General features: G+C 36.7%; 1 protein-coding gene across 4 annotated transcripts in view; it reads right to left on the bottom strand.

Annotated features, from left to right (window-relative positions):
- Nucleotides 1-17,170, bottom strand: part of CDH11 (cadherin 11) — an 85,252-nt gene that overhangs the window by 30,074 nt on the left and 38,008 nt on the right. For all 4 annotated transcript variants that reach the window (XM_072422680.1, XM_072422682.1, XM_072422681.1 and 1 more), the window contains exon 2: nt 5,742-6,111. In XM_072422680.1, the coding sequence (XP_072278781.1) occupies nt 5,742-5,969 (228 nt within the window). In that variant the 5' untranslated portion in view covers nt 5,970-6,111. The remainder of the gene's footprint in view (nt 1-5,741; nt 6,112-17,170) is intronic.

Raw genomic sequence — 17,170 nt, 5'->3', positions numbered from 1 at the left:
AAAATCTTCTCTCTAATGCTATTAAAATACAGATAATACTTTAGCATAAGGTTTGCTGTGTTCTAGAGTCTGGGTATATGTAGAACACGTAGGGTGCTAATGCAATGGCATCTAACAGGGTCTTTGACGAAGTGCACATCGACGGAAGAGCATGGCTCCCGCCAGGGGAGAAATTGGCGAAACGCTACCTGACATCTGATTGGCTGATGTAAGGTTATTGTGCAGGGAGTTTATAGCATGCCTTGGTAGGTTCACACAATACACAATTAGATTACAAACATTAGGAAAACCCACTATGTACTGTATACAGCAAGTTTTTCTTACAGTGTACCGCCAAAATGATTTGTAGAGAAGGAAAAAATAATTAGAAGGAAATGAAAAGAAACAAAAGAAACAAAAGAAAAAAAAAGTAAAGTGAAATAGATAAAGACAGAGAAAGTAAAGGAAGTGAAGAAAGAAAGAAAGAAAGGTAGATAGATAGATAGATAGATAGATAGATAGATAGATAGATAGATAGATTAGATAGGTTAGATAAATAGGGAAGGGAACATAATAAGGTAGGTAGACATAAAATTTGGTAGAAAATGTGATAATAAAGAAAGAAGAAAAAAGAAAAGAAAAAGAAAGGAAAAAAGAAAGGAAAAGAATATAGATGATAGATAGATAGATAGATAGATAGATAGATAGATAGATAGATAGTATAGTAGAGGTTATAGAGGTATATTCGTAGGCTGCTGATATTACAGTTTTACCATCCTCTAAAATTGCGTGGTATTGCGGTCAGTCAACAGACATTTTTCACTTTAACTATACAACTCTGTAACACTAAAAGAATTTCAGACCCAGCATAGAAGGAAGCTTATTGTACTCAGTCACAATCAGTAAGCCCATCGCAGGCCTTTAACATGAATATATTGAGTAGTAAATGGAACATTTACTGCCACTCTCTATGTAAGTGTTGGAAGCACCTTGACACGGGGAATGATAATAGGAGCCTCAAATAAAATAAACACACAGCCAGCAACATAACAGGTTCTGCTTTTCGGCATCCTTATGCAGATCTTTACATTGTTTCAGTTGAATTTTTTGGGTTTTAGATGCCTAGTTTATTGGGATATGAAAATGTGTGATCCCCAACATAAATGGGTCTGTCTTTAATGGGCCCCTTGCTGACTTTTGTGATGACTATGAAATGCTCGCTGACATTTTTGTTTCATAACGATAATACCAGTGGGCAATCGTGCCAAGTGGCAGCACTGTATATTTTAAAGTAAACTCTTGGTCCCTGTTTGACTTGAATTGAATAGAGGGCACATGTCCAAGCATCTATAGATCAGCATTTTTACCATTTAATGATGTAGAAACCCTTGAAAGACTTTCAGGTCTTTAGGGAACCCCAGCTTTATTTATATATCCACAGCTCACAGTACATTAGCATGGTGGTAAGAAACTTTCCTTACACATATCTTAAAAGATGACTGGTATCAGTTAAACTGACCTGAGAAGCACAAACTGCTCAAGGAACCCTTAGCAAACTCGAAAGGAACCATAGGGTCCTATGGATCCCTGGATGGAAACATTGCTCTAGACTTACTTAAGAAAGCAAACACATTCCAATTCAAAGACCTATGATTGATATGGGGCTCCCCACCATATCCGCCATTCCATATCCCGAAACATTTCATTCTACCATCCTCAGGGGCTATATGCTATTGCTCCTTTGGATATCTAACAGGGCCCGGTTTACAGTTTAATTGTTTTTAGTACAAGAGATTCTTTCTGTTATTTGTCTAATATTTGCCATTTGCAATAAACTTTTTATGAATATTGCACACAATTAGTGGTTATTGCTTTTACTATTGTTCTTTAATAACTAAGAGAATACTATTTTGGAGACTATGAGCTCTTGGATAAAGTATAGATCCATTGAAGTTAGAAAAACTATATAAAACGGTGCTGAATCCAGACATTAGAACCATCTCTATACTTGCTTATTGTAACACATTTTTCAAATTCTGTTCAGCCAATAATGTGAAACAAACAACCTCGATAGACAATACAGCCAGACCCAGGGCCTCCAAGTAAACGCTAAAACTACCATCACTTTAGGACACAACCTAGTTAGTGATTGGACAATAAAGAGCAACAGAACATTAATTTATTTCCAGTGTTCCAATAACTCTCTCTTTCATCAAGGTCTTATTTCTAAAAAAAAAAAAAAAAAATCAGTAGATCGTTTGCTGTCTCTAATTACAGGAACCAAACGTAGTTTTCCTGGTAGGACAAGTGATCCTGCCTAGACTTTAGGTCCCATGGGAAAGCTTAGTAAGAGAAGTTTTTTATAATTTAATGCCAAGAAAAAATACTTTTTTTATCTCAATATAATCTAATGACATTAGTAATGCTGAAATGTGAAGTGTGGATTTTAATGATAGGTCACCTTTACTTTGGTATGAATATTAAAGAGCTTATATCTCAGCTGCTGGAGATCTGCAAAGCCCAATGACTTCTTGTTAAAAACAGTGGTAGCTCTGAAGATCAATGAAGACATAAAACATAGACACATTTACCCAAGACAAAAGAAATAAGCCAAATTCCCAGACTTAAATAAATCAGTAGAGCCCCACTGGAAACGTCATCTGTCTGCAGAATGAGGGGTGTCTTCCATGATAGAAGCCATACTGTATGTAGCATATGGAACAGAAAAACCATTGTGTGCCCCCCCGCCGAGTCATCCCCAATCCCTGGTACTGTACCCTATGGCATGCAGCACAGGGTTAGTTTTGTACAAGAGTTGCCTATGCTGTCAAATTTGTAAATGCATCACCTACACTTGGTTTGCTATCTTTGGAGGCTGTACACTGCAGTACTATACAGGTTTCCAGAGGCATTCTCTCTCATCCTTACTGATCTCCTTCCTCAATAATTCTAGAGCTGTTTACTCTAAACATAGTGATAAGAGTAGTGGAAATGTGATCTGCCACATCAAGAAAACTTCCAACTAATGGGATTTTTTGAGAACTGTGGAAAAATTAGGTATAAAAAAGAAAATTCAATTTATCTACGAACCCCTTTAAATTAGTTTTCTCCAATGCCCCCTGTGTGATTCGAACACAGGGTCTACCTCTGGCAGGCAAACAAATGAATCAGTAACTCATACAATAGAAGATCAGCTTTCTCATATAGGATGAGGGATACACAGCCCTCATATATTCATTTATTTCCTAGATTTTATCTGTATCTGGATAAACTAAAATACATTGCTTGTCCATTCTGCTGCTCTGTATCAATTAATTTATGAGGGATGTATTGGAAATCTATAGAAATAACTGAGTGAAAAATTAAGGATATCATTAGGGAAAAAAAAAAGAATTGATTATTGGAAATGTAGGTCTTGGGAGACAGCGCAGGGTAAGGATAATGTAATATCTGCAGTGTAAAACATATTAGTAAATCTTAATAATGTTTTGTTGATTTTCATGATCAGTGTCCTCATCTGGAGTTTAGAGGACATTAGGGAAGCTAAAATAATGCCATCAGTCATGTGACAGCACAGGTCACATGCTATGTGGTGCCATACTGACTCCTACAGGTAAAGAAGTAGCAATGCACCATTGTAATATTAATTTGATTCCATAATAATTTTCTAATAATAGGAGGAAGAGTCAAATGTAATTTTTTCTATATGCATATTATAACACTTAATCCAAATCTCAATTAAAAAAATTTTTTAAAGATTTAAACCTATTATTTTTTTTTATTTGAAATTGATGTAAGTTTATCAATATACACATGAACACCCATTGTCACGTTTCCAATGTTTGTTGTATCGGGCATTGATATGGAATGTCAGCACAAATCGTAAAGATTAAGCACTGCATAATATGCTGGTGCTATATAAATCCTGTTTAATAATAATATTAATATTATCATGATGAACGTAAGTCTTTGTCAATTACTTTGACCCGACTACTCACAATGTTAACCCTTTGCACTCTTATTACTGAATGTCAAGTCTCTGGCACTCAAATTTGTTTTTTTTTTACTGCAGCATATGGGATCTGGGAACAATCCCTATCGTAAAAATGAAACTAACACTACATACAGCTTTAAAGCACCCTAAGCATGTTATCTAACATATTTTATGGTTTCCATGTTGCCTAAGAAGCTGTGCAAAAGGACCCTCTTACTGATGAACAGTGTTTAAAAAAATGCTCTCTATTGCATTGCCTGTATGCCTGGTATAGTAACAAAGTACATTACACAGACGACTGGGTGCTGCACTGCCACCTTGCTGTCAGAGGCAGTACTGCAATGATTTCCTTCTATAATTGGCTTCAAGAGAATGGTATATAAAAGAAAGCTAATAAGCACAAACCCAAATCTAACAATGCATATGTATAGCTTAATTCAGGTAACATAATTCAATAGAATCCCTATTTACTACAATTTTAAAATTCTGCTTCAGCTTTTCCCTACAATTTGCTTCCTGTGTACCTAATGGGAGCTAAGAAAAGTTATCATGATTTACTACTGAATCTAACAACAGAATATTTGGCCAGACAGCATTTAGCAACCACACCCAGGTATATCTGGAGTATTCTCCAAACTATTTTGGGAAAAATAAGAAAATAATATTTACTTTATCGTAGCTGATCACAGTTAAACCTAAAACCTGAAACTTTCAGGATGGTTTCTTTGTTATGTGATATACCATCAATTAAGCACAGCTCTTTAATTAGTACTTTAATACTTCCAATACAAGAACTCCACAAAGAAAAATTCCATCAAACATGAAAAGGCAACTGTCAGCTCCAGGCATTTCCATATATATATATATATATATATATATATATATATATATATAATTACACAGTATTTATATAGCGCCATCAAATTACGCAGCGCTGTACAAAGTCCATAGTCATGTCACTAACTGTCCCTCAAAGGAGCTCACAATCTAATGCTCACAATTAACCTAACTGTATGTTTTTGGAATGTGGGAGGAAACCAGAGTACCCGGAGGAAACCCACGCAGAGAACATGCAAACTCCATGCAGATAGTGTCCTGGCCGAGATTAGAACTGGGACCTAGCACTGCAAAGGCCACCATGCTGACATATATATATATATATATATATATATATAAATTTATATATATATTAAGTTGACCTTTATCCCCAATAAGTAGCATAAGCTATTACAAATCCAGACCAATATTTCTATTTCCGAATCTCCAAACAATGCATTAAAAGAGAACAAAACCAATGTTCAATTAATTTGTTTATATACTCCAAACATATAACATACTGGATGTTGTGTTTTGCTTGGTGTCCTTTAAATATCAAATCTTAAAAATCAGAAATTTGCGTGTCTTAGTGCACAATATTCATATTAGAGGGCATTGCTTGGATTTGGTAGTGAGGCGTGTTGCCTGTGACAATTTAATAAAGTTGATTTGAAAAGAAGAAAAATTGTCAGGGAGTTTGTGCATGGATATTTATAAAACATACCATACAGCAAAAGTGCAGAAATCCACATATAATAATAAACAACCTATACAGATAACAATATCACAACAGAATTTATGCAATTGAAAAAACTGTCCTTTGCATTCACAGAAGTCATCTTTGCATATTGACTGGGGTAATACATTGTCAATATATATAGATATAAAAAATAAAAATAATGTACTATAAAATATTAGTAAAATAAAAAAATAAGGAAATTTAAAGTCTTACCCGTCCAACAAGCACAGGATCTGCTCCGGTGTATTCCTCTATTACAAAAAACTGGTTCCATACCCATCCCCTCTTGGATCTGTGTAATACTTGCCCTTCTTTGCCCTTTTCATGGTGTCCGTGAAAAGATTGCCTCAACTTACTGCCCTTCCGCGTTGATGAGACATGACTACAGTATGCAATACCCAGGCATAGCAGAATGCCATGTAAACAAAAGTCCTTCTTCATTTTTGGTAGTGTGTATTCAAAACAGTCCTCGATCCTTACTCCAAGTCAGTCAAAAAAGTGCAAAATCAGAGGTTACATCCAACAGGTAAATGTCAATCCATAGAGCATACCCATATTGCAATCCAAATGTCCTTTGCTGATCCTAAAATAATATAAAATATCTAAATTAGTCAAAGCAACAGAGCACAGAACAAATGCAATTAAAACGTGTCCTTATGTTGGCATTTTTCTAAATGATAGTTAAGAAAATCCTGAGTTTGCACATTCTTTAAATCTCTAAATAAATTAAATTACCATAAAAAAACAGATTTATTCTGCTAAATTTGATCTGGGCATGGCGACTTTATTGGCTTAAGGTCACAAAGGGGTTAAGAACTTCTATGCTTTCACTTGTTCAGGACAAGCAAATTCTGTAAAAGTTCAGCATGAATAGATCAACAAGTTTTTTGCAAATTCCAATTTCTGAATATGCAGTCCGTCTGTTTTGTTATTCCGCCTAATAAATATTCCCATCCCGGTACATGCAAAGCCTTGGCTTACACCACAATAAATGCTGGCATTAATGGGCTGCGCGTTACAACTCAAACACGCGGTGTGTCACTAAGAGGATCAGTTTAATGCATAGATCCCGGTCCCTTTTATCCGCCGTTAATGTAGTGAACAAACAAGCATGGCAAGCAACTGAATATGAATAAATTACTGAAGGAGGGCGCATTGCTTGAATATGCCTGTGATTTGTAACAAGGAAACACGACTTTGGAAATCCTATTGGAGTAAGTAAACGGCCGCCGAGTACTGCCTGCTGTCCCTATCGTATAACGATACTTAGTAACAGCAGGACCATCCATTTAGGCCTTTGGAATAAAATATCGTGAGAGATGACATATTAAAAATGCATTCTGTCTATAACAATCAACAACAGCGGTATCACCTTGCTTAATAAAATGCCATTAGTGCTGCCAATTGTTAGTGAAATAATGTGTGTTCTATGGAATGAAAGTGTGGAGGAGGTGCGGGTATTAATGTAATGATGATTGCCTTGTGACTGCTGTATAGAGAGTAATGAAATATAGGAAGAGGGGGGCTTTAAGGGACAAGTCAATGGGAATACGTTTTCCTTTTCTGTGTAATTGTATAAGAACTTATTGGTCTAACTTTTCCATTTTTATATGCACGATATTCAGCATTTACATGTTTTAATATTAATGATATTTTGTGCTATTTTGATGTTGGGAGATGATACAGAGTCAGTTGACGTTTTTCTATATTTCTGTTTAATTTGGTGAGATCTCAGTCCTGAGCTCCTCTGTGCCCCTTCTTCCCCATCTTACTGTTGAATGTTTTATTATATGTCTTTGATAATGCAGCAGTTGGGCAGGAACAGAGGCAGAAATTATCAAAGAAAGGTCTTATTGTTGGAGACACTTAAAATGGCCTTACCTAACCCATCAATATTGGCTTCATCTACAACTGGGCAGTATTTGAAGGGTGTGTCCTTTTGAATAGTATAGTTTACTAATGTTAACCACAAATGGCCAAGGGTGACCAGAACAGGAAGGAAGGGAAAAGTTATCAAAAATTGTAATTCTACATTTTGGGCTTGCCCCTTCTGACCCTACTGTCCTGGTCCATGTGTGACATACAGCCCTGGGTCCAGGTGTTGAGATCACAATTAACCTATCTAAAAAGCTGCTATGGGCAATGCAGTTATATTTTCCATCATTTTGCATAGCCATGATTTTTAAAAAAATTATATCAGCTTTTTATCAGACTCATTTCTAGGGAAGTTTCAACAGGTCTCACTTAATTATCAAGGTGCGATCACAGTATCACCTTGAAACACGTCAGCATCTCGCTAACACCCAGCATGTTGCATTTTCCCTGTAGACACCGATTAGGAACATTCTCAGGGGAATGCATCTACTTACTGCTGTGCAATGGAGGCAGAGTCGCCATTTTTCTGTGGCAACAACGTAGACTGTGCCACACCTGAAAACTTAAAGCAAATTTGAACAAAGAGAAATATGTAGGTTGTCATTGCCAAATTATTGTGTTAAAAATGCCAATGCCTGGCTATCATGCTGATCCAACTAGAGAATCTCAGTGTATGTAAACCCTAAGAATGAACTTCCCCAGTTTGATCTCTTTTGGTAAAGTCTGCAGCTTAAAAAAAATACCTGGTGATTCTTCCATAAAGGCCCTTTTCAGGTATTTGGTATCAGCTCTCTATGGTACTCATTTTTCCTTCAGCATTCAGCAGAGGCTTTTTTTTAGCCTTTAGCAAGTATTGTGCACACTTATATGTAGACGTGGCTCAGAAGGCTCATTTACAACAATGTGTTACCCACAGGTGCAGAAGTTTGCCATAACTGTAATAATACTAGTTTACATAAATGCAGGAGATTGATACACATTGGCCAAAAAATGGTCATGTGTGTTTTTTTCATTCATCAAAGCAAAATACAATAATGGCAACACATGCCAACACTTCAATGAGCATGCCAAAATTGCACTGCAAAAACACGCTCCAACACGTGCATAAGTGTGAATCCAGCCAACACCAGCCATCTACAAGGCTGAATAAAAGATAAAAACAGCATTTTATACCTGAAAACATAGCAAATGTTTAGGATATTTCCTGCTTTATCAAACGTTGTCTCATCCAGTTAGAATTTCTATCTACCTTAACTCTTCAGCATATACAAAAAACTAAAATGTCAATTTATAGCTGGCTGACCATTTAAACTAGCAACAGCCCTCAAAACATTTCAATATCCTTTTAACGCATGAAAATCATAATATCTTACAGAAACCTATTGGAAACTTTGCGCCCTTGAAAAAAGCAAATTAAATTCACTGTATTAAACAAAGCCACAGAAGAGAACAGCACCCTCTAAATGCACATAAAATCACCATATTTAGCAAGGACGCACTGGAAATAGCAGCATATCGAAAAGGCTGTGGCATGCATCCACTATTAACAAAGCTGATTTAATTGCCTATGTGTGACTAACACTCGTTTAAAGCTTGCATTCCATTGTCAGATTTATTCTAACACAACAAGCAAAGGTTTTGTGTAGGCTTAATACAAAGAGTTTCTTCATGACAAAATAAAGCTGTTTTTAAAATTATCCTTATATCAACTGTATCACATTCATTTTTTGATGTGGCATCGTTAACAATAAAATAAACTGTTTTAAAGAGGTCCCCAATCATTGTCAACGTGAGAATTATATTCAATCGTAACATATTGGCGAGCCAGCCAAAAAATGCAATTTAGATCAATATGTTGCTAAATTTTTGTTACAATGCTGTAAAGAACTGTGCTAGATATACAGGGTGAGCTACGTTTCATGAAACCTCCAATATCTTCAACCTCTTTAGCAAAAGCAAATCCATTGCCGACTTTGTGCACCGGCCGGTCCAATTGGTTTACCTATAGGTATTCACTTGGCCATTGGTGAAGGAGTGAACCACAAGCTCAATTTAGACACCTACAATGCTTAAACTGCAAATTGTATTATTATCTTTTATATTTGCTTGGAGATCAGTTTTACAGAGAAATACATTGGGCTCCCAAACCGCATTTGAATTGAGTTATCCACAGCTATTTTCCACCCATCGTTCTGATCATTCCTTAGTTTTGAGTAACCAAAACAACAACAACAACAAAACAACCTACAATTCCTTTTAGTTGTATATACTTTCCAAAAGTTCCTCTGTCTTTATGTTCTTAGTTGTTCAGCCTTGGAGGCGGATGTATACAACTCTATTACATACAAATTAACTAATACAACTTTTTTAATGAAAGCTGCAGATTTGTGATTTAAAACAAGGTTTGAAATGATAAACATGTTAGAGTCTAATGAGATTTAAAGATGAGATTTAATAATGGTTAGTTGAAGTTTAAATTCCTTTTTAATGTGGTGTTTCTATTATTTCTTCCACTAATAAGTCTGTTTTTTAGAATATATGAAACCACATGATTCTGGGAAGCAATGGATGGACAGCTCGCCTGTCAGTCATGTAATTTGTAATCGTTTTGCACACGCTGAATCTGAGCAGTGCCTCCAATCTATAACAATGACCCCAAAACATCCTTCTGTACTGCATTTTTTTCCACAGGAGCATCCTGGCTGTTCTCCAGAAGACGAATGTCAGAATATATTGTGATGCAGGGAGAGATTGAAATTGCGGAAGATTTTTCATTTGCTATTTTCAGTATTGGCGTTTCGAGATATTTCACTCAGGGGATTTGCATAAAAGCACACCTGTGTTCAGTATTCCTTTACACAGATCAATGCTCTCTAGCTCATCTCAATTCCAGTCCTCTCCCTTTGCCGCACTAACAGGCAGAGTTTATTATCTTCCTTGACTGCAGTATAAGTAATAAAATAAAAGGATGCCAAGACAATTGTTAAAATTGCCATTTCGCTGCTTTAGAACCTCTTCTAGGGCACCAGTGAAATTAGTGATACGTGTTAGATTGCATGTCTGATATAGAAGGTTGAATCAGGTTGGATGTTCCTGGATACATAAAGGGTGGAGTTTGCTTCTGTGAGACTAAGGCACTACTTCTTACTCTCCATAGTACAATGAGCTGCTCCAATAATACCCAACTATTGTACCATGTCCTTTTAAAATGATGACCAGGACTGAACCCAATTTAATTCTAAACAACCAAATCTATCAGGTCATTATCTGAATTGTGTGGCACTCTTCTCTATTACCTTCATGATCCAAAAACATAAAATTTTTGATTGTTTAGATCCTATAATAACACCCTACTTACATCTTCCAAAAAAATAAATACATAGAAGTCAGCCATTGCTTCCATAATGATGTGCCAACCAAGCAAGTGTACATCAAGGTGTTCCTTGCACTTTCTGTCACCTCTAACACATAAGTGACAACACCAACAGTTTAATATGAGATGTGTTGCATCTCACTCCTTACAGGTGTTCACATCAAGATCTAATGTAATTTTAGACTCAAATGTCTGAAACGAGTCAGTTTAAGATTGATGCATGAATTGATTCCTTTCACTTTTAATTTCCAGACCGAAGACTACAACTCAATCACAGGAAAAATGTTACTTTTAAAGATTTGTTGCTGTCTGTTTTGCCTTAGGTAATTCTCTCCATGCAGCTCAAGGCAACAGATTGATTTTTTGGTGGCTATTAGAAGCAGCACACACTTGCCTCCCCTTAACCCAGTTAATGCAATTCCAAAGTTCTTTGAATCTATTTTATTTATACAATTAGCAAAGCTGCTTTTGTCCTGATTCTAGCCTATTGTCCTGAAGAGAACCAGCCTAGAAGTAGGGCCAGCCAGGACTTGGATCAATGTCCTGCAAGTCCCAAAAATGTACCAGCTGACGGACTCCTTCTGTCATCCTGTTCATTTTCAGTAGGGCTTTGGCTTTAAGTATGCACCCTTCCTCCTCCAAGTGTGTATGGTTCAAAAGAACCACATTGGGTGTACTGGCATCTCTTTCAGAGTACTGTTCCGGATATAGACAGGACTCAATTGTGTGTTGCTGCGCCTTCTTTGATTAGAAGACTAAAAGAGAGATCCTGACCATAATCTTCACATATAAAACCATGTCTAATGTACAGTATGACTTTGATTCTCCTCCACCTGTGCATAAAAATGTGTTCAACCTTCAGAAAGTTGTGCAAGAACAAAAATTTCCAGCATTGTTTTTCCAAATTTCCTAAAAATGAGTCCATGGATTCATAGATCAGTTACTCTAGAAAAACTCATCCACCTTGTTGACTTGACTACAAACTGGATAAAAACATCTGGTTTGGGCTGATGGTAGCCTCCTGTAGGAGTGGATCACAAGAGGCTGAAGATGCAGGTAGGGAGTGGATTTTCTCTCATTTCTTTATTTCCAATGGCCTACCCGTCTAAAACTTCATTTTCCGCTAAGTAAGCTGTATCTTCAGAAAGGCCTAATCTTAAGTGACACCCTTGGATTTTTGTTTAGCTTTGTTCACCAGCTTTAAAAAAAGAAAGTTAAGGGGAAAAAAGTCTAACATATTAGAGTGTATTATTTCCGAATACTGATGCTAAATGGCCAGTCTTATGCACTAAAGACTGGCTGAATCCTGCATTGTGCCGGCATGATAAAAAGATTACTAGGCTTGAAAAGCCGAGGACCAAAAATCTCACAGCTTCTTAGAGAAGTAACTGAAGGCGCCATTGTAACATCACAACAAATCCGGCAATCCCAAGACACTTGACAACCAATGAGGCCGACAATAGAATTTTTGTGTTCAACAAAACTCTTCTTGTCTATCAAATGGCTTATCTGATTATATCACAAATAGTTTCTATTGTCCCCCTGTTTAAGAAGCATACAGTATACAGAGATCTCCCTTTACTTGTTGTATATAAAGAATGGAACCTGGAATAAGACGAGTGAACATATGTTTGACCTCCGTTTAAGAACTTCATCCTAACAGTTCATTATTTGGCTCACTCCTCATTTTGCATTCACTAGACTAATCTCATGCTGCAACAAGAATAATCTGCTGAATGGCTCCAAGAAAATTGAAATGTGTGATAGAATCTCATATGTATTCATAATATCTAAGCTATGGGACATTTGTATCCAAATTTGTCATACTACATCACCTCAAAACCAAAACTTTGTTCATTCTAGATAGGGCTAAAAACCTTATGGCAGGTTTTAAATATTGTCTGGCACATCTTCAAACGGATTTCTGCTCACTTCACCTTCTAGTGAAATGCTTTTAGCAGACAGAAGTAAAATCTGGCCCAGAAGCACAGTTAGCAATGAAAAGTAGTAATTGTAGACTTTTCGTATTCTAATTGGAATATTGCAAGGCAACCAATGTGCTTTGGATTTTGTGAGGGCCCAGGTGGTCTAGCCTCACAATGTATGCTTCGGCAGTTAATCAATGGGATGGCACCATTGGTCAAAACTGGAAACTTGATTGTTATGGGGTAATCTTTAAAAAAAGAAAGAACTGGCCTTGTCAAATGGAATTTTCCATAACTTTGTGAATCTCCTGCAGTATATGACATAATTATGATATAATTTATCAAGAGTGTTATCTTCCCTTGGCCCAAAACTGCCTGACCTTTCTCAAACATCATACCGGACCTTTGGATTTGGGTTAGATTGCAGCATTTATAAAAATGCTCAATAGATGGATTTTGTTACCTGGAGGTGCCTACATATATTGGCAACAACATCCAGAACCTTCTTGCTATGGCTGGACATTGGGCAATGACAAGGTAATTCTGTCTGTAAAGGTTCTAATTCATCCAAGTCATTGAACATCTATTAGTAGTTAGTCACATTCAACCTGACTTGTTCTTGTAAGGTTGAGGACTTTTCTTTCCTCTTTCTAAGCGACTTCACCTCTTCATAATGAAGCAACTTGGAGACCTGCAAATCATCTTCATCATTACAAGAAAAAGTTTAGTTGAATGTGACTAACTACTACTAGATAAGTAAATTCTAGTGCCCCATATCTCCAACCACCATGGAGAGAAATTACCATATTGAAGGAAAGCAGCACCCTACATAACTGACTGCCTTGCAAGTATAGAACTAATTAAGGCATTCTAAGAATATAGAAAAGAAAAGCCTTGTGTTTTCTGGCATATTTAAGGCTCGAAAGACCTTATTATAAACAAAACATATGGTACCAGTGACACATTACTTTAATACAACAAGGGATTTCCTTTGTGGTGTAACAGCTCCAGATTCCATGCAATTTTCATGCATGTTTATTAGATCATCAATAAACTAGAAAAAAATTGTTGCTTTATTTAAAATTCCTTCGATGTACTATAATACGTCTGACTCCGGTAAATAGTTTTGCAGATTGACTGATTTTGGTTACGGAATATTTCTGCTGTTATTAAATAGATCTGTAATATAAAAATGACTCAGCGTGCTTCACCCAAAGGCAGTTTTACTTCCAGCTAGCTTCAGCACTATTGTTCAAAGCCATAGAACTGTGTGCGAAAAGGTGGCAAATACATTATAGCAAGGTGTTATTTGTCACCAATGGCGGCTTATGACAATTTGCAAATTTCGGCAAGATCATAATATAAATTGGTTGCCTATTGGGCTCTAGTTGTTTATTGTTGGTTTTAAAGACCCGTCCCTCCAAAGTAGAGATGTTTATGGCACATTATCTCTTCTGCATTGCTCCTTTTGACATGTTTACATAGTTTATCATCCATCCATCAAGGCATTTTGATATTTGCAATATTTCCCATATGATCCTGGCCTTTGCAGTGGCGCCTATAGCCAACAAATAACTCCTGGGCAGAACTGACTTAGTTACCCTCCAAACCCCCATTGAATTGACTTGGGGCTTTTATGGAGCTGCAGGGACATTGTGCAGTTGCACACTTTGCACTTATGTCTGCCCCTGGACCACTGCTTCCATCAGGGTTGTACCCTTTTAAGTAGGGTACTGAGGCAAAGTGCTGTAATATTTGCAGGAAACTATGGACGGCAGCTCTTCCAACCACACTGATAAGAGTGCATTTCATAGAGTAGCACAGAGACTCAGTGATGATGCCACTGGGTCAAAAATGAGGTATGTACAGGAAATGCAAAAGATCTTATTTAAAAATGAAATTAGCATTTTATTAAGGGGGGAAAAGGAAAATATAGGATGAAACTTTAGCTTTAAAAATCAGAACAAGAACAAACTAAACTCTGCAGCACGTTCACAGAGCCCTTCTTACAGACAAGCACAAATCAGAATTTACTTTCCTTTCAGCCTGTGTAATAGATCTGCGATCTGTAATCTTCAGCTTGAACAAGTGGACCTAAATCTGTCAAGGATCTAAAGAAAAAAAAATGAAACAGCCATTTCCAACCTCAATGACCCAATTTTTGAGTGCAGAGGATTTATTACCTATCATTTACTAAATTACTGTCCTGTAGGACAGTTGTCTCCTTAACAGAAACCATAATTTGTACCTTGTGTATTGACTTTCTGTTCTTTTCACAGTCAGCATTATGCGGCACGCCAAAGCACCGTTTCTGCAACATGATCATTTTTTTTCTGTTTAAAGAAAAACTCTTATGTTATAAAAGCTCAACTGCAAACTTGTTTTTTTTTTCTTTCTCAATTAAAATTAAAAGAAGACCAGCAATATAAATGTCAAATCTAGAGCTGACTTCTGCATTATTTTTTGTTGCCACAAGATGTCCTCAGTCTTCCATATGACTGTGAATGTTCTAAAAAATAAGAGGTGTCATGGTCCCACCCCTTAGGGGCATCATAATTTTTTTTTTTTATATTGTAATGAAACAGAGAGTGATCCTGTATAGAGGTCTGCAGAGATTGTAAAAGATTGGTTGACATCTGGTTGCATTCTAAAAAAAAATGTTTTATTCGCTGATGGAGAACGACATTAACGTGTTCCTTTTAAACGCATTAAACCGTTCCTTTCTAGTTAAGCATGAAAAAAAAAAATCACTCTTCTGCCTAAGTCTCATCTGTTTTTTCCAGAAGGCGAAATCAGCAAACTGCTCATTGCACCGCAGGTGAAGATGAGGTCAAATCATCAGGGTAACAGCAGGATAATCCCTGCATGAATGTCACTTAATGTTTCAGGCATGAAGAGGTCAATGTGGGACAAATGTGCTCTGACAATGCACATTACCAGTTCCTATATATATAAAGCAAACACATTGGGACTTCATTGGGCAATGTATGGCAATACACACAAGCTATGGTTATGATACAAGAAAGTTGTTGATTGGAAAAATAATTTTATTTTTGTATTTGGTTATTTGCCAATTCTAAAGGAATTTCCAAAGGGTTTTCCCTTACTTTGGGGACCGTAGTAGTATAGGTATTTGGTAGAATAAAAAAACTCACCATTGCCTGTCCACTACTTGAATATTAGTTCTTGGGGAGGTAGTGTTATCCTTTAAGATACCTAACTGCATTTATTGTTTTCCTTTGCTGGTAGGAGGGTATATATTATATAAATGTTCCAATCAGGGGTAGAATCATTGTTCCAATGTTGGCTCACCCCAAACTCCAATTATTGCAAACAAATGATATAGCATGGGGTCATTTAGGGTGTTCCTGGAAAAGCGGAGTCCATCCTTCCCGCATCCTCCTCTTCTTCCAGTAATAGCCAGTATCCTTTTATCACAAAGGCGATATAATAATTGTATTAACCTCTATTTAATCCGGCAGGCCAGGTGCACCTAAAACACACCACATCAGAGCAGATAGGAAGCAAATTAATCTAAATACTTTAGACAGGATCGCTCTTAGCGGAGGATAGGATCTCCGCTGCCTTGTTGTAGTGTTAAAGACCTTTCTACAAATCCCGGTGTGCAGTTTATTTGTGGAAAAGAGAAACAAACAGATGATACCTATCTATCCATCATGAGGCAGGAGAAGAGGACATTTACAGGAAAAGACCACTTACGCCCATATTAGTACGAATTCAGACAGCAAATTTCCAGTAAACTTCTATTAAATTATGCACCTAAGGCCGAAATCAATGAAATGGATTTCTCCTCCTCGCTGCACTATTTGATTACATAAAGCACCTCCGAAAAACTTTGCTTCCGTCAATCATGCCTAAATCATTATCAGCAGAGGAAACTTCTCACGAGAGAGGGTTCATGTGATTGGATTGTGTTCCTCAAGCCAAGAGAAATGGATGAGGTATCACATTAACCCTTTTTATTTTAAATGAACTAAAGACAGGTGATCACTTTCCTTTCCCCATTTCCAATCATTACCATAGCAAGATCTGGCTCCTAACAAAATCTGCAACTTTAATGCTTGTTTCTAGTGAAAATGAGGGCTCCTCATCCCTTAATTCAAGTCACAAAAATGTTTTACGAACATGAATGTAACAAACACTTAGCGAAGACCAACTTCTATGAAGCATGGGTGACGTAACTGGGGCTCAACATTGCCTCCAAGGAATCCCATGAGAATGAGCTCCAGTCCAGTGCAAAAGTTCATTCCCATGGGATTGTGGTCCATGTTGGTGCAACAATAGACAATTATCAGATTTGGAAGAAACCAAATTAAACAATTAGGACAAAGCTCACCAAAAATTTTACAAATTCATTTTTAACAATGGGGAAATAGAGAATGGGATAAAAAGATCAACCAAAAACTGTATATAGATCCTTATATTGTTTATAATCTTACTATAGAGAA

Source organism: Pyxicephalus adspersus, chromosome 9 (assembly GCF_032062135.1).
Source record: "Pyxicephalus adspersus chromosome 9, UCB_Pads_2.0, whole genome shotgun sequence".
Taxonomy (NCBI): Eukaryota; Metazoa; Chordata; class Amphibia; order Anura; family Pyxicephalidae; genus Pyxicephalus; species Pyxicephalus adspersus.
Note: the sequence above shows the minus strand (reverse complement) of the source record. Positions and strands in the feature narration are given on the sequence as shown.